Source organism: Heptranchias perlo, chromosome 8, assembly GCF_035084215.1.
Source record: "Heptranchias perlo isolate sHepPer1 chromosome 8, sHepPer1.hap1, whole genome shotgun sequence".
NCBI lineage: Eukaryota > Metazoa > Chordata > Chondrichthyes > Hexanchiformes > Hexanchidae > Heptranchias > Heptranchias perlo.
In genome coordinates this window covers 18,483,173-18,504,185 of record NC_090332.1, presented here as the reverse complement: position 1 = coordinate 18,504,185, position 21,013 = coordinate 18,483,173, and the positions used below count along the sequence as shown (strand labels likewise).

General features: G+C 43.8%; 1 protein-coding gene across 1 annotated transcript in view; it reads right to left on the bottom strand.

Moving 5' to 3' along the window:
- The window catches only part of LOC137324453 (apoptosis-stimulating of p53 protein 2-like), a 96,226-nt gene extending 85,235 nt beyond the window's left edge, over window positions 1-10,991 (bottom strand). The window contains exon 1 of the mRNA XM_067988734.1: window positions 10,563-10,991. Coding sequence (XP_067844835.1) covers window positions 10,563-10,589 — 27 coding nt within the window. The 5' untranslated portion in view covers window positions 10,590-10,991. The remainder of the gene's footprint in view (window positions 1-10,562) is intronic.
- Window positions 10,992-21,013: the final 10,022 nt, after the last annotated feature.

The following is a 21,013-nucleotide window of genomic DNA, read 5'->3' as shown; positions in this document are numbered from 1 at the left end:
TTTACTAGAATGGTACCAGGGATGAGGGACATCAGTTATGTGGAAAGACTAGAGAAGCTGGGGTTGTTCTCCTTAGAACAGAGAAGGTTAATGGGAAATTTGATAGAGATGTTCAAAATCATGAACGGTTTTGATAGAGTAAATAAGGAGAAACTGTTTCCAATGGCAGAAGGTTGGTAACCAGAGGAGACAGATTTAAGGCAAAAGAGCCACTATGATACTCCAGAGCAGAGAACTTTTCTGCACCCAAGTAGGCAGGAGCAACAGAATGATTCACCAAGATGGCAGTGCTACAACTTCAACTAAACATTCCGCACTTCTACGAAAAGCATAAGCCCTGTTACATCTGTATCATCCAGTCAGTGTGGATTGGAGACTTGACGAACCAGTCCGATCAGCATGGTATACAATGAATGGTAAGTCTTAAAAAAGTTCTGGGGAACAACCTTAATTGTAGTAGCAGCTAGCAAATGAGCTGAAATGCTATCAGATTTGTAGATCAGGTTCATTTCTTGTTCACGGAACCAACAAAGTTAATGCATTAGACGTTATCAACATTGTGTAGTACATGATACACCAATTCTGATTTCCTCCTCTCATAAAAAGCACACTCACTTCACTTCTTAAAAAAATCATTTTGGACTTGAATAAAAGTGGTTATAGTTGTGGGAAAATATATATATTTTTAACAGTGGAAGATGGACAAATTTTAGCCCTTCCACAAGACAGTCCTTAAAACCTACCCCTTTCACCAAGCTTTTAGTGACCTGTCCTAATAACTCCTTATGTGGCTCGGAGTCAAATTTTGTTTGATAATCGCTCCTGCGAAGCGCCTGGAGACATTTTACTACGTTAAAAGGCGCTATATAAATGCAAGTAGTTGTTCTTGTTAAGCACATGCTCCCAAATTATCCTGCTTGGTAAGGATCATAAATATCCAACCAATCTTGGGAAAAGGAAGAGGAACTTGAACAGAGACTCTTGCTCTTCCTCCTTTTGAACCCAGCTAGCTGTCCTACTTTTGCAGATGAAGTCAAGTGGCAAGCATCAGTCAGATTTTGAGATTTGAACTCAGGTATCATAGAAATACATAGAAGTTACAACACAGAAACAGGACATTCAACCTAACCAGTCCATGTTGTCATTTTCCCTCCACACAAGCAAATAGTTCTAATCACATTTACCCATCCTGTTCCATATCTCTTAAATCCTTTTCCTTCATCCACTCATCCAATTTAATCTTGAATGTTGACATAATTTCTGCCTCAACTACGAACCCAAGAAGTGAACTCCACAACCTCGCAACTCACTGTATAAAGAAGTTTGTGTATGTTCCCAAATTTGCTGACGATACAAAGTTAGGTGGGAAAGTAAGCAGTGAGGAGGACACAAAGAGTCTGCAAAGGGATATAGACAGGTCAAGTGAGCAGGCAAGAAGGTGGCAGATGAAGTATAAATGTGGGGAAATGTAAGGTTATTCACTTTGATAGGAAGAATAGAAAAACAGAATATTTTTTAAATGATGAGAAACTATTAAATGTTGGTGTCCAGAGAGACTTGGGTGTCCTGGTACAAGAAACACAAGAAGTTAACATGTCGGTGCAGCGGGCAATTAGGAAAGCAAATAGTATGTTGGCCTTTATTGCAAGAGGGTTGGAGTACACGAGTAAGGAAGTCTTACTACAATTGTACAGGGCTTTGGTGAGACCTCATCTGGAGTACTGCGTACAATTTTGGTCTCCTTATCTAAGGAAGGATATACTTGCCTTAGAGGTGGTGCAACGGCGATTCACTAGATTAATTCCTGGGATGAGAGGGTTGTACTTTGAGGAGAGGTTGAGTAGAATGGACCGATACTCTCTGGAGTTTAGAAGAATGAGAGGTCATCTCATTGAAACACAAGATTCTGAGGGGGCTTGACAGGGTAGATGCGGAGAGGTTGTTTCCCCTGGCTGGAGAGTCTAGATCTAGAGGGCATAGTCTCAGGATATGGGGGTGGCCTTTTAAGACTGAGATGAAGAGGAATTTCTTCACTCAGAGGGTTGAGAATCTTTGGAATTCCCTACCCCAGAGGGCTGTGGATGCTGAGTCGTTGAGAATATTCAAGGCTGAGATAGATAGATTTTTGGACTCGAGGGGAATCAAGGGATATGGGGATTGGGCAGGAAAGTGGAGTTGAGATTGAAGATCAGCAATATGATATGATTGAATGATGGAGCAGGCTCGAGGGGCCGTATGGCCTACTCCTGCTCCTATTTCTTATGCTCTCTGTTCTAAATCTCTTACATTTAATCTTATATCTATAGCCCCTTGTTCTAGACCCAACTACTGGAAACAGTCTACTTCAATCTACCCTGTCGCATCCTTTCATAATTCTGAACATTTATCATATTGGCCCATAATCTGCAACGTTCTAACAAAAAGCCCCAATTTTTCTACATCTATCTTCAATTTTTTTTTTGTACCTTAATACCAGGCAGCATCCTAGTCAATCTGTGTTGTACTCTCTGTAACGCTTCAATATCCTTCTTATAGTGTGGAGCCCAATACTGCACACAGTACTCTAACTGATGTCTTAAGGCTTTATATAAGCACAATCATTATGTCTTGGAATTTATATTCTATACCTCATGATAAAACCTAAAATTCCATTAGCTTTGTTACCATCTTATCAACCAGAGGTGCTGCTTTTAACGTCCTGTGAACCTGTACCCCCAAATCCCTCTGATTTTCCACAGCACCGAGCCTACTACCATTCAGAGTATAATTACTGCTGCGTTTTTTAAAAAAAACCTAAAATGCATCACCTCAGAATTCTCCATCTGCCACTTTTTAGTTCATTCCCCCACCTTTGAAGGGTTGGCTGTGCTAAAAAGTGGCAGATGGAGGAATTCATTGTCATTGCCACTTTTTAGTCCATTCCCCCACCTTTGAAGCTTCCTTGGTCTTCTAAAGAATTAACTATACTTCCTATTTTAGTATCATCTGCAAATTTTAACACCATTCCATCTAGGCCTACATCCAAATCATTGATGTACTGTGAACAGATGGGACACAACGACCCACTTCCAACCACTCTGAAAAAATGCCCTTAAATTCCTACTCTGTTTTCTCCTTTCAAACCAATTTTTAACCCAGTTTTCTATCCTCCCTCTAATTCCATACTCCTTAATATTCTCCAGTAATCTCCCACTACATTCATTGTATTTCCATCTACCATGTCTGTTACATACTTAAAGAAATCTGAGGTTTGTAAAGCACAGCCAACCCTTTTAAAATCCAAGCTGGCTATTTCAAACTATTTTCTCTTTATCTAGATACACAGTAATTCCATCCTTCGAGACTAACATTTCCCTTACCACAGATGTTAAACTAACTGGTCTGTAATTACCCAGATTAGCTCTGACTCCCTTTTTAAAAATGGGTACTACAAGGTCATTCACCAGTCTTCCACACTCAACAGTTTTGAAATATAGGGCAGGATTTTAACCGTAAAAACTGGGTGGGTTGGGGCGGGTGGGGGAAGCATTGAAAATTGCAATAATTTCAGACCCGCCCATTTCCGGTTTTCACCGGGGTGGGTGACCAACCCACTCCCAGGAGGCGGCTTGGTCACTAAAATCTTTCAAGAAGGCCGTGGGCCTCCATTTTGAAAGGTTTTGCGATTTTAGCCTCTGGGGGCCGGGATTCCTGGGCCTTCTCTTTCACGCCGCGTGGGGGGTGGCGAGAAGGCCCGAAACTGCAGATAAGTGCCTTTCTGGCACAGCTTGTGGGCCCGGAGGAGCAGGAGAGTTTTCCCCAGGCCCAACAAGCCTACCTGCAGCAACCACCAACCCCCCCCATCACCACCAACGATCACGGACCCCCTCCCCACCAAAATGATCGCGGACCCGCGCCATGATCCCCAATCCCAACCCCCCCCCCCCCATTCCCACGGTGACTGACCCCCTGGTGACTGATACCCGATCATCTCCCCCTGCACCCCTCATTACCCTTTTATCCATTCAATATCACTCATCTCACTCAACCACTTCAGGATTCACCTCTTTTCCAATATCCTTTTCTTTAGTAAAGATGGATGCAAAGTACTTATTAAATACCTCCACCATTTTTTGATCATCAACAAATTAGCAATGCTCTCCTCTCAAGGGTCCCACCTTACTTAACAATTCTCTTTTTACTGATCTATTTGTAAAATACTTTACTGTAATATTTTTATGTTTTGTTGAATTTTTTTCCTTCTCCCACTCTTAACGCCTTATTTTCTCATATTCTTGTTTAATTTTTTTCATTACTCTTATAGTTTCTAACCTCCTTATTTATCCATGGCATCCTGAAAGTGCGAGTAGTTTCCTTCTTTTTTTAAAAAAAATTATAAAACATCACACTGTTGCTCCACAGTCCTGTGTGCCAATTTCTCTTTCCACCTCACCTCAGCAGGTTCACTCCTCGTCTAAAGTCTGCTCTAATTCAATCAGGTGTTCCAGTTTTTGTACTGACTTTTCCCTTTCTAGCTGAATTTTAAATCCTATCTATCAAAGAAACTAGCAGCCCAGCTACTGTTCCATTTTGAGATATTTTACATGATCATAAAGTACTTTTCTTTTCACACACAAATTATTGCAATAATGACAGAAAGGAGACTGCAACAGAAAATATATATTTTTCAGTGTTAATACTTCATCACCAAATTTCTCTCGTCGCCAAAGCACTGATTCTAGTTGGGGGTACAGTTCTACCGATGAGTCATCCTCAAGTACTCATTGGATAAACCTGCGAAGCCATTGGGCCAAACAGACTTTTAGACTGTCGATAGAGACCTCAAAACAGATGTCCAATTGAGCTCGATAGGTTGCTGATGAAATGCATCACAAGCAAGCACTTGATATGAGGAGGAAGCAGTAAATTGACAAAATAGTAAACAAAGGATACTGATGATGGTCACAGTTCCTGTTGGACACATAACTAATGAGTATCTTTGCTGATTCAATAGGAAATAGGGAATATCAATGTGTAGTAGGGGAAAGCTTTTAAAAATCTGATCAGGATAATGAGGTGAGCAGAATGGATAAATAGCCTTTCCTCATAACTATGTTCTTATAATTAAACTATATTCAAATACAATTACTTAATCTGGAAAACTATATTAACTTCAAATACAGTTGAAGTCTGGTACTAAACACACTAGTTTGAGTTTGTCATTTACATGATTCCAAGATAAGTAATCACCAACACTAACTTTGCAGTAAACAAGGCTGAACAGTGGATCAAAAGTGACATTCTGTGCTATTTTACAGAACATAGATGCAACTCCACAATGTCAACATGTTATTGCTATAAAAACAATAATTTGGCTATCCCATTCAACTTTCAGAAGACAGACATTATAGAATCATAGAAAATAGGAGCAAGAGTAGGCCATTCGGCCCGTCGGGACTGCTCCGCCATTCAAAATGATCATGGCTGATCGTCTAACTCAGTAACCTGTTCCCGCTTTTTCTCCATATCCCTTGATCCCTTTAGCATTAAGAAATATATCTATCTCCTTCTTGAATATATTTAATGACTTGGCCTCCACTGCCTTCTGTGGTAGAGAATTCCACAGGCTCACCACCCTGAGTGAAGAAATTTCTCCTCATCTCAGTTCTAAATGGCATACCCCGTATCCTGAGACTGTGACCCCTGGTTATGGATTCCCCATCCATTGGGAACATCCTCCCTGCATTTAGTCTGTCTCGTCCTGCTAGAATTTTATATGTTTCGATGAGATCACTTCTGATTCTTCTAAACTCTAGTGAACATAGGCCTAGTCGACCCAATCGCTCCTCATAAGTCAGTCCTGCCATCCCAGGAATCGGTTTGGTCAACCTTCGTTGCACTCCCTCCAATGGCAAGGACATCCTTCCTCAGATAAGGAGACCAAAACTGCACACAATACTTCAGATGTGGTCTCACCAAGGCCCTGTACAACTGCAGTAAGACATCCCGGTTCCTGTACTCAAATCCTTTTGCAATGAACACCAACATACTATTCGCCTTCCTAACTGCTTGCTGCACCTGAATGCTCGCTTTCAGCGACTGGTGTACAAGGACACCCAGGTCTCAGTGCACTTCTCCTTTTCCCAATCTATCACCATTCAGATAATAATCTGTCTTTCTGTTTTTACAACCAAAGTGGATAACCTCACATTTATCCACGTTATACTGCATCTGCCATGTTCTTGCCCACTCACTCAACTTCTCAATCACATTGAAGCCTCTTTGCATCCTCCTCACAGCTCACATTCCACCCCAGCTTTGTCGTCTGCAAACTTGGAAATGTTACATTTAGATCCCTCATCCAAATCATTGATATATATTGTGAATAGCTGGGGCCCAAGCACTGATCCCTGCAGTACCCCACTAGTCACTGCCTGCCACCCGGAAAAAGACCCGTTTATTCCTACTCTCTGTTTCCTGTCTGTCAACCAATTCTCAATCCATGCCAGTATATTCGCCCCAATCCCACGTGCTTTAATTTTGCACACTAACCTCTTGTGTGGGACCTTATCAAACGCCTTCTGAAAATCCAAATACACCATATCCACTGGTTCTCCCCTATCTATTCTACTAGTTACATCCTCAAACAACTCCAGTAGATTTGGTAAGCATGATTTTCCTTTCATAAACCCATGCTGACTTTGTCCACTCCCGTTAATGCCTTCCAAGTGTTCTGTTATCACATCCTTTATAATAGACTCTAGCATTTTCCCCACTCCTGATGTTACGCTAACTGGTCTGAAATTCCGTTTTTTCTCTCCCTCCTTTTTTAAAAAATAGTGGGGTTACATTTGCCACCCTCCAATTTGTAGGAACTGTTCGAGTCGATAGACTTTTGGAAGATGACCACCAATGCATCCACTTCCTTTAGTACTCTGGGATGTAGATTATCAGGCCCTGGGGATTTGTCAGCCTTTAGCCCCATTAATTTCCCTAGCACTATTTTTTTTTACTGATACTGATTTCTTTCAGTTCCTCCCTCTCACTGGACCCTTGGTTCCCTAACATTTCCCGGAGGTTATTTGGGTCCTCCTTTGTGAAGACAGAACCAAAGTATGTGTTTAATTATTCTGCCATCTTTGTTCCCCATTATAATTTCCCCCATTTCTGACAGTAAGGGACCTACATTTGTCTTCACTAATCTTTTTCTCTTGACATATTTATAGAAGTTTTGAGTCAGTTTTTATGTTCCCTGCTTGTTTACTCTATTAATCAATATCTAGTCTTGAAATACATGGAAGACACAGCATTCCCTGTAACATGCATTGTAATAAAAAATCCTAAGTTCACATCATATGGCACGAATGCCCTTCAGTTCAAATTGTACGACCGGTTCATGTGGGTTTTCCATTGATCAATGTCCATAATGACACCAGCTGCTATCAAAAAAAGTTGCAAAAAACAGAGTAGAATCATCCCAACTTCCAACATATTTTATAAGTGACTAGCACATTTAGGAGGATAATGCCTTATGCGCCAAATATTAAAGTAACAGTGAGATAGAACAGCTTGAATTAGGGAAGGAAAAGCCAATTCTTTATTCACAATGTGCTTGAAATGAAACCAAATATAAGTGAATGGTGTCTTTATTTTGGCACATAAGTTGCTCTTGCAGTTCTCAAATTTTGACATTTTAAACAATCTCATCATTTGGATTCCCACTTGTAATAAAATTAAAAGGGCTCCTTTTCTTTTACATCATTAATTTTATTTTTAAAATTCTCTTTGAATAGTGTGTGTCAATTACATTACCGGATGGTACTGGTGTAGAACATTTGCCTGTAACAATACAACTTGAATGCTTCAGCTTCCATTTTCCATCATATACATAGTGAAACAAAAAAGTCTTAATAATCTAAGTGCATCTTAGTGAATTTAGCCATTTTAATGGTTTAGCCATTCATTGCCAGATCTGGCTGGACCACAAAGCACTATCGGGTCCTGCTCTCCTCTGCCAAAACAGCTCATTGTTCCAGGATCATCCTGGAATGCAAAGATAACCCCAGGCTTCTCTTCTCACTACAAACCATCTTCTTAAACCCTTCTCCCCTGCCTCCTCCACCCTCACCTCCCACAATAAGTGCAAGGAGCTCACAGACTTCTTTGTCACTAAGATTGAGACCATCTGTTCAGCTGCAACTGCTGCTTTCCTCCCTTCTCCTAGCCCACGAAGCCAAACTTCCCCTCAGGGTCCCCCTTGAACTCACATCTTTCTCTGGTTTCTCTCCTATTGCCCCTCATGCCCTCTCCGTGCTCTCATTTTGTCCACAAGACCCACCTCCTGCTCCCTCAACCCTATTCCCAAACAACTGACCACCTAACTTCCCTTCCTGGCAGGTTTCCACAACTGCCACAGTACCAAAACGGCCCTTATCAAAGTCACAAATGACAACCTGTGTGACTGTGATCATGGTAAATTATCCCTCCTCATCCATCTTGACCTGTTTGCAGCCTTTTACATGGTTGACCACTCTATCCTCCTCCAACGCCTCTCCTTCCGTCATCCAGCTGAGTGGGACTCGCCTGGTTCCAATCATATCTAGCCAGTTGTAGCCAGAGAATCACCTGCAAGGGCTTCTCTTCCCGCTCCCGCACCGTTACCTCTGGAGATCCCGCCCTCTATTATTTCTCATCTACATGCTGCCCTCGCCGGCATCCTCCAAAAACATGTCAGGTTCCACATGTACGCTGACAACACCAGCACTACCTCACCACCACCTCCCTCAACCCCTCCACTGTCTCTCATTTGTCACACTGCTTGTCCGACATCCAGTACTGGATGAGCAGAAATTTCCAACTAAAAATTCAGTCCACACCACAAACTCTGTTCCCGAGCCACCGACTCCATCCCTCTCCCTGGCTACTGTCTGAGGCTGAACCGGACCGTCTGGCCCTGAGATGAGCTTCCGACCACAGATCCACTCCATCAGCAAGACTGCCTACTTCCACCTCCATAACATCACTCGTCAGAGAATTCAGCGTAACAATCCTAACAGGCTCTACAGATGAATTTGTAATAGTGAATTAATTTCAACTGCACATTGTACTTCCTTCCATTGTAGCAATTGCTATGGATCTCCTCAAAAATTTAGCTCCCATTGCCTTGGGTCTATGTAGCACTTACACTACAGCTACTGATCTCAAGACAGCAGGTCATCAGAGTTCTCTCCCAGCAGTTGGATATTGAAATGATTAAAAGGGCAGAGAGGGAGGAATCTCTGTTCTCAATATTTACATCAAGTTAAACCAGATGTACAAGGTGTCCGGAAAGTCCAATTAACCCCCTCTCGCACCCAGTAAATTAAGTATGACGCTGCATTGGATTTGTAATCCACGTGGTGTCAAACCCAAGCAGTGAGACACTACCTCTTCTGGAAAATCTCTCACTACTTCATTCCAGAGTCATTTTGGGCCATGACTCTGGATTTACATTGCAAGCTTAGTATCTGTGCAAAGCCAAAGTCACCTTGCACAGAAACTAAACTTTCAATGTAAATGCATCCCAACTTTTAACTCTGCAGGTACACCGCACATACATAGAGCATATTGACAAAAAACAATAGTTCTTCCTATAGAGATCCATACTAAAAATAACCAAATTATCAGAAAGCTGCCTTCTTTGCTGCAGTCATGTTTTTCTGAATAGTCAATGACAATGTAGTACAAGGAGGGTACTAACCCAGTCAATGGTTAATTATCCCCGGGCTTTTAACCATCTCTACCAATGGCAACTTTGCTCCCTCACAATCAAACTCAGTAATTCCTTTAAGCCAGTAGCCTGGATATCAATATACAATGTTTAAACAAAAAAGGCATAAGCTGACAAAATAATATGTTAAAGCTAATTATAATAATTCATCATCAGATTTTTTAAAAGAGTTCTGATCCTTTTATAAATGCCTTGTAAATTACATAAATCTGTTCATTATTTTGATAATCCAAACGTTTTCATGCAGACATTGTAGCAAGATCAAGGACTATTTATATACGAACATAATCAGAAGCACATCGGAAACGTATGTTTCCAGTCTAGGTACTGCAGCTTGCATACAGATTTTCTTTGCAAAATTTGGACTAGGAAAAAAGCAACAAGATTAAATCAAATGTATATTCCATTAGAAATGCTAGATTAGTTTGATATAACCTGATGAGGTCAATTGATCCTTAAAAGTACTATTTAGCTTACTTTAAATCAAATGTTTTGAGTAGCATTATTTTAATAATTCGTAGTAGGATAGCGAAAAATTACCAACTTCAAAAGAAAAACTGAGGGATTCGTTTGCGTGCCTTATCCTTTTCCCACTATTCGTTGCACTACCATGTTATGAGGAGAAAAAAAATCTTCAAATGGCGACACACTGTATAAAATTGAGAAGTTGCAACTTTTTAAAACATTGTTCGCCCAATTACAACGTAAAGGCAAAATCCTCTGCAGAATGAGAATAATCTAACAAATAACATATTACTAGTTACGTTATAATTCTTCTGACTTTTATACATATATATATATATAAAAAACTTACTGGCATCATTTTGGGCCCGAACCGCATTTAATCAGGATTTTTTTTCTTCTTTTCCTCCTCCGGAAAATAAACGGGTAAAAGTGAAAATAAACAAAAAATAAACTGCAAAGTGTTGATGTTTGACGAGACTCTATGGGTGAAGCCTCTGAAACCTGTTGTGTGTCCGCGGCCTGCTCGACCAGTCTCTCTCTCTCTCTCTCGCTGGTTACAAAGTTTCTCCTCGCTCCCTCCTCCGGTTATTTCTGTCTTTCAACTAAGTCGCAGTTTGTAAGCCGTCCCCGAAGTCGCCGGTTTGAACTGCTGGGGAATGGGGGGGTGGTGGGGGGGTTACTCGCTCACATGTTGTGTTGTGTAAGGTGGTGGTGACGACGATCGGTCGGCAGCGGTCCGGCTGAGCCCGTTTTTCCGAGTCTCTCGCTAGCTCGCGATTACAAACGGCTCCGTAACAACAAACGGCCACGCAATGACTCATACTGGCTGACGTCAGGGCCGGAAATAGCCCGTCGCGGGTCAGTTCTAATATCCATCATCATCATCATCATCAAAGTCCTGCTAGACCAGAAAGACACAGCATCACCACGATGCATTCTCCTATCTTAAAAATAGAGTGTGGCTTTAACATTTTCTTCATCTTTTAAAACAAAAATCAATTGCTTTTTAAGTAATCAGTACTCGGAAAAATTGTTGCCAATCTTTGTAGTTTACAAAAACTCTTTGGTCTACCTTCATAGTATCATAAGGTTTAGATTAGCTATGGAAAAGGGCAAGGAGCACTCTCCAGTACAAATACTCAATTGGAGGATGGCCAATTTCAGAGGGATGAGAACGGATCTGACCCGGGTAAATTGGAATCAAGGATTGACAGGCAAAATGTAATTGAACAACGGGCGGCTTTTAAAGAGGAGATGGTTAGGGTACAGTCCAGGTACATTCCCATGAAGGGGAGAGATGGGGCAACTAAAGCTAGAGCTCCCTAGATGACAAAAGAGATAGAGAATAAGATGGAGCTGAAACATGGGGGCATATGATAGAAGTCAGGTTGATAATACAAGTGAGAACCAGGCTGAATATAGAAAGTTCAGAGGGGAAGTGAAAAGGAAATAAGAGGGGCAAAGAGAGAGTATGAGAATAGACTGGCGGCCAACGAAAAGGGAATCCAAAAGTCTTCTATAGGCATATAAACAGTAAACGAGTAGTAAGAGGAGGAGTAGGACCAATTAGGGACCAAAAAGGAGATCCACGCACGGAGGCAGAGGGCACGGCTGAGGTACTAAATGAGTACTTTGCATCTGTCCTTACCAAGGAAGAAGATGCTGCCAAAGGCACGGTAAAAGAAGAGGTAGTTGAGATACTGAATGGGCTAAAAATTGATAAAGAAGAGGTACTCGAAAGGCTGGCTGTACTTAAAGTAGATAAGTCACCCAGTCCGGATGGGATGCATCCAAGATTGTTGAGGGAAGGAAGGGTGGAAATTGCAGGGGTACTGCCAAAACCTTCCAATCATCCTTAGATATGGGGGTGATGCCAGAGGACTGGAGAATTTCAAATGTTACACCCTTGTTCAAAAAAGAGTGAAAGGATAAACCCAGCAACTACAGGCCTGTCAGTTTAACCTCGATGGTGGGAAGCTTTTAGAAATGATAATCTGGGACAAAATTAACAGTTATTTGGACAAGTGTGGATTAATTGAGGAAAGCCAGCATGGATTTGTTAAAGCAAATCGTGTTTAACTAACTTGATTGAATTTTTTGATGAGGAAACAGAAAGGGTTGATGAGGGCAATGCAGTTGATGTGGTGTATATCGACTTTCAAAAGGCATTTGATAAAGTGCCACATATTAGCTTGTCATCAAAGTTGAAGCCCATGGAATAAAATGCATAGTGGCAGCATGGATACGAAATTGGCTAAGTGACAGGAAACAGAGAGTAGTGGTGAACGGTTGTTTTTTGGACTGGAGGGAGATATACAGTAGTGTTCCCCAGGGGTCGGTACTAGGACCACTGCTTTTCTTGGTGTATATTAATAACTTGGACTTGGGTGTACAGGGCACAATTTCAAAATTTGCAGATGACACAAAACTTGGAAGTGTAGTGAACAGTGAGGAGGATAGTGATAGACTTCAAGAGGACAGAGACAGGCTGGTGGAATGGGCGGACATGTGGCAGATGAAAATTAATGCAGAGAAGCACAAAGTGATACATTTTGGTAGAAAGAACGAGGAAAGGCAATATAAACTAAAGGATACAATTCTAAAAGGGGTGCAGGAACAGAGAGATCTGGGGGTATATATGCACAAATCGTTGAAGGTTAAGGAATCATTAACTTTGCTTCTAATTTCCACCGATCCCTCACCTTCACATAGACCATCTCCTACTCTTCCCTTCCCTTCCTCGATTTCTCTATCTCCATTTCTGGGGATAGGCTGTCAAACAATATCTATTATAAGCCCACTGACTCCCACAGCTACCTTGATTATACTTCCTTCCACCCCGCTTCTGGTAAGGACTCAATTCCCTGTCCCAGCTTCTCCATCTCTGTCGCATCTGTTCTGACGATGCCGCCTTCCGCACCAGTGCTTCCGATATGTCTTCTTTTTTCCTCAACCAAGAATTCCCCTCCACTGTAGTTGACAGGGCCCTTGACTGTGTCCGTCCCATTTCCCGCACTTCTGCTCTCACTCCTTCCCCTCCCTCCCAGAACCATGATAGGGTCCCCCTTGACCTCACCTTCCACCCCACCAGCATCCACATTCAACAGATCACCCTCTGCCATTTCCACCGCCTCCTGCACGATACCACCACCAAACACATCTTCCCCTTCTCTTCCCTTTCAGCATTCCGAAGGGATCGTTCCCTCCGCGACACCTTGGTCCACTTTTTCATCACCCCCAACACCCGCTCTCCTCCCCATGGCATCTTTCTATTGTGGAAGGACATGGCATGGAGCTCTGGACTAACATTTGTGATTTTTTTAAAAAATCCTCACTGAGACCTGCACTGTATTTTCTGTTTCTTTGAATTAAGTTTTATGGCATTAGTATGAGTCACATTAAAAACTGAAAAGTTTCCACGATTGCATGTTCTTAAACATGCTGAGCCTAATGTGCATGACTGATGATTACATTGCTTGCAACTTTAATTTTGATATTTAAAGAAGGAATATATGGTGTGAGTTCTGGGCTTTCCTTGGGCCCCAATTGTTTACGCAGATTTCCGCTTGTTTACGCCGATTCATATGTTCTGCCATATGCTAATGAGATTATGAGGAAATTTAGACATAAATTGTCATCAGCAAAATGGGCGCATAAATAGACATAATTTCAAGCAAAACTTCTCAATCACCCCCCACCCAGAGGAAATTCCACGTCAATACCTGAGCCTCTAGAATCGATTTTAACTTTCGGGCGAGAATGTGGCAAAGCGAGCGACATGCCTGCCCGGGAACGGCAGCAGGTAGACTCAGCTGATTTTAACAGCCGGGCCTCATTAGCATCCCAGTTGCCAACATCTCGACCAAAAGAGCTGAGAAGTCATCGGGAAGCCCATGTCCAGCCACTAAAATGGGACAGGAGGTGGCCACCAGACAGGGACCCAGGGAAACAGTTCCTGGCACAAGGCAAGTTCTCTAGGAGGGGAATCCCAGTTGGTGGGGAGGGCAGGAGCAGGGGAAGCCCAAGGTTTCCTTGTGGAGCCGGGAAGAGCACTCTTGCTCCTCCTGGGCCACAAGGAAACCTGTAAAAAAAAATTTTAATTCACCTTACTGGGCTTCTTTCTGCCCTGGCTACTGTTCCAGCAGGTTTTGCCTGGCGGGAAGTCACCACTGCTCCCCCACTCAAGCCTCGAGTTAAAATAGCAGATCGCATCCCGATGACTTTTATTCTTTAAGGGCAAATATGCAGTCCCAGTGCAGGGTTTGGAGCTCGTGTTTTGTGACAAGGCTATTAACATTATAAATGCCAATCATAGCACCACCTACAGGCTTAACAGACACAGCAGGCAAATGTTCACACTTGTAAAATGGGAGCCCCAATTTAAACCACCTGTGCTTGATGAGAACGGGGCATGCAGGGGTTGAACGAAGGCCCCTCAACCTGCCACCAATTTAACTCCACTGTCTATATTCTAGTTCGCACCAAGTCCCGCTCACCCAGCACCCCTGTGCTCGCTGACATACGTTGACTTTCCAGTCTCTATCTGTTTAACCTCCTTCAGTCCTACAACCCTCCAAAAACTCTGTGTTTCTCCAACACTGGACTCTTGAGCATTACCCCCCCCCACCCCCGACTTCCTTCACCTGAACTTTGGTGGCCATGCTTTCAGCCATCTAGGATCTAAGCTCTAGAATTCCCTCCTTAAACCTTTGCCCACCCGGGAACGGTAGCAGGCAGACTCAGCTGATTTTAACGGCCGGGCCTCATTAGCATGCCGCTTGCATACATTGGCTTCCCAGTCTCTATCTGTGTAACCTCTTCCAGTCCAACAACCCTCCAATAACTCTGCGTTTCTCCAACACTGGACTCTTGAGCATCCCACCTGCCCCCTTCCTTCACCTGAGCTTTGGTGGCCATGCTTTCAGTCATCTCGGATCTAAGCTCTAGAATTCCCTCCTTAAACCTTTGCCTCCACCTTTCTCTCACTCCTTTCACCCTCCTATCTAGGCTGTAAAGCCCAAATTTCTCCAGTACTTCCTCATAACACAGACTCCTAATACGAGGAATCATTTTGTGACTCTTCTCTGAAATGCCTCTAGCACTTGAATGCCTCTCGTTTTTTAGCGACCAGAAGTGGACGCAGCGTTGAAGATGCAGTCTGACTACAGTACTCTAGAGTTTGATCATTACCTCCTCTGACTTATATGCTACTGTTTTGGTTTTGTTGATTGCTTAGGATCGAATCTACAAAGACTGCTAAGGTGTCAGCCGTTATGATTCATAATAAGAATAAAACCGGACGGACCACTAGGCAAAGGCTAAACCAAGCCCAGCCGACCCTGCAGTGTCCTCCTCACTAACATCTGGGAATTTGTATTAATTTGGAGATCTGTCCCAAAAACTAGTCAAGCAATAGCCTGACATAGCCATACTCACAGAATCATACCTTTCAACCAACGTCTTCTATCACCACCCCTGGGTATGTCCTGTCCCAGAGGTGGCGGTACAGGAGGAGTAAGGAGGGAGTGGCCCTGGGAGTCCTCAACATTGAATCCAGACCCCGTGAAATCTCATGGCATCAGGTCAAACATGGGCAAGGAAACCTCCTGCTGATTACCACCTACCGCCCTCCCTCAGCTGATGAATCAGTCCTCCTCCATGTTGAGCACCACTTGGAGGAAGCACTGTGGGTGTCAAGGGCACAGAATGTACTCTGGATGGGGGACTTCAATGTCCATCACCAAGAGTGGCTCGGTCGCACCACTACTGACCAAGCTGGCCGAGTCCTGAAGGACAGAGATGCCAGATTGGGCCTGCGGCAGGTGCTGAGGGAAAAACCTATTTGACCCCGTCCTCACCAATCTACCTGTCGCAGATGCATCTGTCCATGACAGTATTGGTAGGAGTGACCACTGCACTGAGGACACCATTCAACGTGATGTGTGGCACTATCACCATGTTAAATGGGATAGATTCAGAACAGATCTGGCAGCTCAAAACTGGGCATCCATGAGGTGCTGTGGGCCATCAGCAACAGCAGAATTGTATTCCAACACAATCTGTAACCTCATGGCCCGGCATATTCCTCACTCGACCATTACCGACAAGCCAGGGGATCAATCCTGGTTCAATGAGGAGTGTAGAAGAGCATGCCAGGAGCAGCACCAGGCATACCTAAAAATGAGGTGCCAACCTGGTGAAGCTACAACACAGGACTACATGCATGCTAATCAGCGGAAGCAACATGCTATAGACAGGGCTAAGCGATTCCACAACCAACAGATCAGATCAAAGCTCTGCAGCCCTGCCACATCCAGTCGTGAATGGTGGTGGACAATTAAACAACTAACGGGAGGAGGAGGCTCCATGAACATCCCCATCCTCAATGATGGCAGAGTCCAGCACTTGAGTGCAAAAGACAAGGCTGAAGCCAGAAGTGCCGAGTGGATGATCCATTTTGGCCTCCTCCCGATATCCCCACCATCACAGAAGCCAGTCTTCAGCCAATTCGATTCACTCCACGTGATATCAAGAAACGGCTGAGTGCACTGGATACAACAAAGATTATGGGCCCCGACAACATCCCGGCTATAGTGCTGAAGATTTGTGCTCCAGAATTAGCCGCGTCTCTAGCCAAGCTGTTCCAGTACAGCTACAACACTGGCATCTACCCGACAATGTGGAAAATTGCCCAGGTATGTCCTGTCCACAAAAAGTAGGACAAACCCAATCCGCCCAATTACCACCCCATCAGTCTACTCTCAATCATCAGCAAAGTGATGGAAGGTGTCGTCGACAGTGCTATCAAGCGACACTTACTCACCAATAACCCGCTCACCGATGCTCAGCTTGGCTTCCACCAGGACCACTTGGCTCCAGACCTCATTACAGCCTTGGTCCAAACATGGACAAAAGAGCTGAATTCCAAAGGTGAGGTGAGAGTGACTGTCCTTGACAACAAGGCAGCGTTTGACCGAGTGTGGCACCAAGGGGCCCTAGTAAAATTGAAGTCAATGGGAATCAGGGGGAAAGCTCTCCAGTGGCTGGAGTCATACCTAGCACAAAGGAAGACGGTAGTGGTTGTTGGAGGCCAATCATCTCAGCCCCAGGACATTGCTGCAGGAGTTCCTCAGGGCAGTGTCCTAGACCCAACCATCTTTAGCTGCTTCATCAATGACCTTCCCTCCATCATAAGGTCAGAAATGGGGATGTTCACAGATGATTGTACAGTGTTCAGTTCCATTCACAACCCCTCAGATAATGAAGTCCGTGCCCGCATGCAGCAAGACCTGGACAACATCCAGGCTTGGGCTGATAAGTGGCAAGTAACATTCGCACCAGATAAGTGCCAGGCAATGACCATTTCCAACAGGAGACCACCTCCCCTTGACAGCATTACCATTGCCGGATCCCCCACCATCAATATCCTGGGGGTCACCATTGACCAGAAACTTAACTGGACCAGCCACATAAATACTGTGGCTACAAGAGCAGGTCAGAGGCCGGGTATTCTGCGGCAAGTGACTCACCTCCTGACTCCCCAAAGCCTTTCCACCATCTAAAGGGCACAAGTCAGAAGTGTGATGGAATACTCTCCACTTGCCTGGATGAGTGCAGCTCCAACAACACTCAGGAAGCTCGACACCATCCAGGACAAAGCAGCCCACTTGTTTGGTACCCCATCCACCACCCTAAACATTCACTCCATCCACCACCGGTGCACCGTGGCTGCAACGTGTACCACCCACAGGATGCACTGCAGCAACTCGCCAAGGCTTCTTCGACAGCACCTCCCAAACCCGCGATCTCTACCACCTAGAAGGACCAGGGCAGCAAGCAAATGGGAACAACACCACCTGCACGTTCCCCTCCAAGTCACACACCATCCTGACTTAGAAATATATTGCTGTTCCTTCATCGTCGCTGGGTCAAAATCCTGGAACTTCCTACCCAATAGCACTGTGGGAAAATCTTCACCACACGGACTGCAGCGGTTCAAGAAGGCGGCTCACCACCACCTTCTCAAGGGCAATTAGGGATGGGCAATAAATGCTGGCATTGCCAGTGATGCTCACATCCCATGAACGAATAATAAAAAAAGAACAGTGGGAGGCAGCCAAGGAGGAGATAGTGAGGGTTCAGAGCAAATATGTTCCCACAAAGAAAAAGCGTGGGAGTTCCAAATCTAGAGCCCCCTGGATGTCAAGGAGCATACAGGGTTGAATAAGGCAAAAAAGGGAAGCTTATGTCAGATACCGAGAGCACAATACTGCAGAAAGTCTAGAGGAGTATAGAAAGTGCAGGGGTGAAATGAAAAAGGAAATTAGGAAAGCAAAGAGAGGGCATGAAAAATATTGGCAAGTAAAATCAAGGAAAACCCAAAGATGTTTTATAAATACATAAAGAACAAGAGGATAACGAAGGGAAGAGTAGGGTCTATTAGAGACCAAAAAGGTAATCTATGTGTGGAGGCAGATGATGTGGGTATGGTTCTTAATGAATACTTTGCATCTCTCTTCACAACAGAGGGGGACGATGCAAACATTGTAGTTAAGGAGGAGGAGTGTGAAATACTGGATGGGATAAACATAGTGAGGGAAGAAATATTAAGGGGACTAGAACATAAGACATAGGAACATGAGAAATAGGAGCAGGAGTAGGCCATATGGCCCCTCAAGCCTGCTCCGCCATTTGAACAGATTATGGCTGATCTTTGACTTCAATTCCACTTTCCTGTCCGATCCCCATATCCCTTGATTCCCCTTGAGTCCAAAAATCTATCTATCTCAGCCTTGAATATACTCAATGACTCAGCATCCATAGCCCTCTGGGGTAAAGAATTCCAAAGATTCACAAACCTCTGAGTGAAGAAATTCCTCCTCATCTCTGTCTTAAATGGCCGACCCCTTATTTTGAAAGTAGATAAACTAGGCCTGGATGAAATGTATCCCAGGCTGTTAATAGAAGCAAGGGAGGAAATAGCGGAGGCTCTGGCCATCATTTTCCAATCCTCTCTGGTTACAGGTGTGGTGCCAGAAGACTGGAGGACTACTAATGTTTTACCGTTGTTTAAAAAGGGAGATAGGGATACACTGAGTAATTACAGGCCAGTCAGCCTAACCTCGGTGGTGGGCACCGAGAATAGCGAACAATTCTGAGGGACAGTATTAATCGTCATTTAGAAAGGCACGGATTAATCAAGAACAGTCAGCATGCATTTGTTAAGGGAAGTTTGTGTCTGACTAACTTGATAGAATTTTTTGAGGAGGTAACAAGGAGGGTCGATGAGGGTAGTGCTTTTCATGTAGTCTACATGTATTTTAGCAAGGCTTTTGACAAGGTCCCACATGGCAGACTGGTCAGAAAAGTAAAAGCCCATGCAATCCAAAGGAAAGTGGCAAGTTGGATCCAAAATTGGCTCAGTGGCAGGAGGCAGTGGGTAATGGTTGGCGGGTGTTTTTGTGACTGAAAGGCTGTTTTCAGCGGGGTTCCGCAGGGCTCAGTACTAGGTCCCTTGCTTTTTGTGGTATATATCAATGGTTTAGACTTAAATGTAGGGGGCATGATTAAGAAGTTTGCAGATGATACAAAAATTGGCAGTGTGGTTGATAATGAGGAGGAAAGCTGTAGACTGCAGGAAGATATGAATGGCCTGGTCAGGTGGGCAGAAAAGTGGCAAATGGAATTCAATTCGGAGAAATGTGAGGTATTTGGGGAGGGCAAACAAGGCAAGAGAGTACACAATAAATGGGAGGATACTGAGAGATGTAGAGGAACAGATGGACCCTGGAGTGCATGTCCACAGGTTCCTGAAGGTAGCAGGACAGGTAGATAAGATGGTTAAGAAGGCATACAGGATACTTTCCTTTATTAGCTGAGGCATAGAATATAAGAGCAGGGAGGTTATGCTAGAACTGTATAAAATACTAGTTAGGCTACAGCTTGAGTACTGTGTACAGTTCTGGCCACCACATTATAGGAAAGATGTGATTGCACTAGCGAGAGTACAGAGTAGATTTACGAGGATCTTACAAGGACTGGCGAATTTTAGCTATGAGGAAAGATTGGATAGGCTGGGGTTGTTCTCTTTGGAACAGAGGAGGCTGAGGGGTAATTTAATTGAGGTGCATAAAATTATGAGGGGCCTAGATAGAGTGGATAGGAAGGACCTATTTTCCCGAGCAGGGGGGTCAATAACCAGGGGGCTTGGATTTAAAGTAATTGGTAGAAGGATTAGAGGGGAGCTGAGGAATTTTTTTTTCACCCAGTCTGGAACTCACTGCTTGGAAGGGTGGTAGGGGCAGAAACCCTCTTCGCATTTAAAAGGTGCTTGGATATGCACTTGAAGTGCCACAACCTACAAGGCTACGCACCAAGAGCTGGGAAGTGGGATTAGGCTGCATGGCTCTCTTTCAGCCAGCACAGACACAATGGCCTCCTTCTGTGCCGTAAATTTCTATGATTCTGTGATTCTAGTACTTTACATTTGGCTGTATTAAATTTAATCTGCATTGTTCTGCCCACTTACATATCTTGTCCAACTAATTATGTCATTTCTTAGCTGCCCCTTCCGATCTCACTGCTCCTCCTAGTTTGGTAGCATCTGCAAATTTGACCACTTTGCATTGAGTTTCTGAATCAAGATCATTTATATAAATTAGGAACTATAATCGCCCTAGCACTGAGCCTTAAGGCACCTCACCACACTCAGTACTTCCTCCCACTCTGACATAACTCCTCTAATTTGTACTTGTTGTTTGCTACCCTTCAGCCAGTTTCTTATCCATTTACCCTGAATCC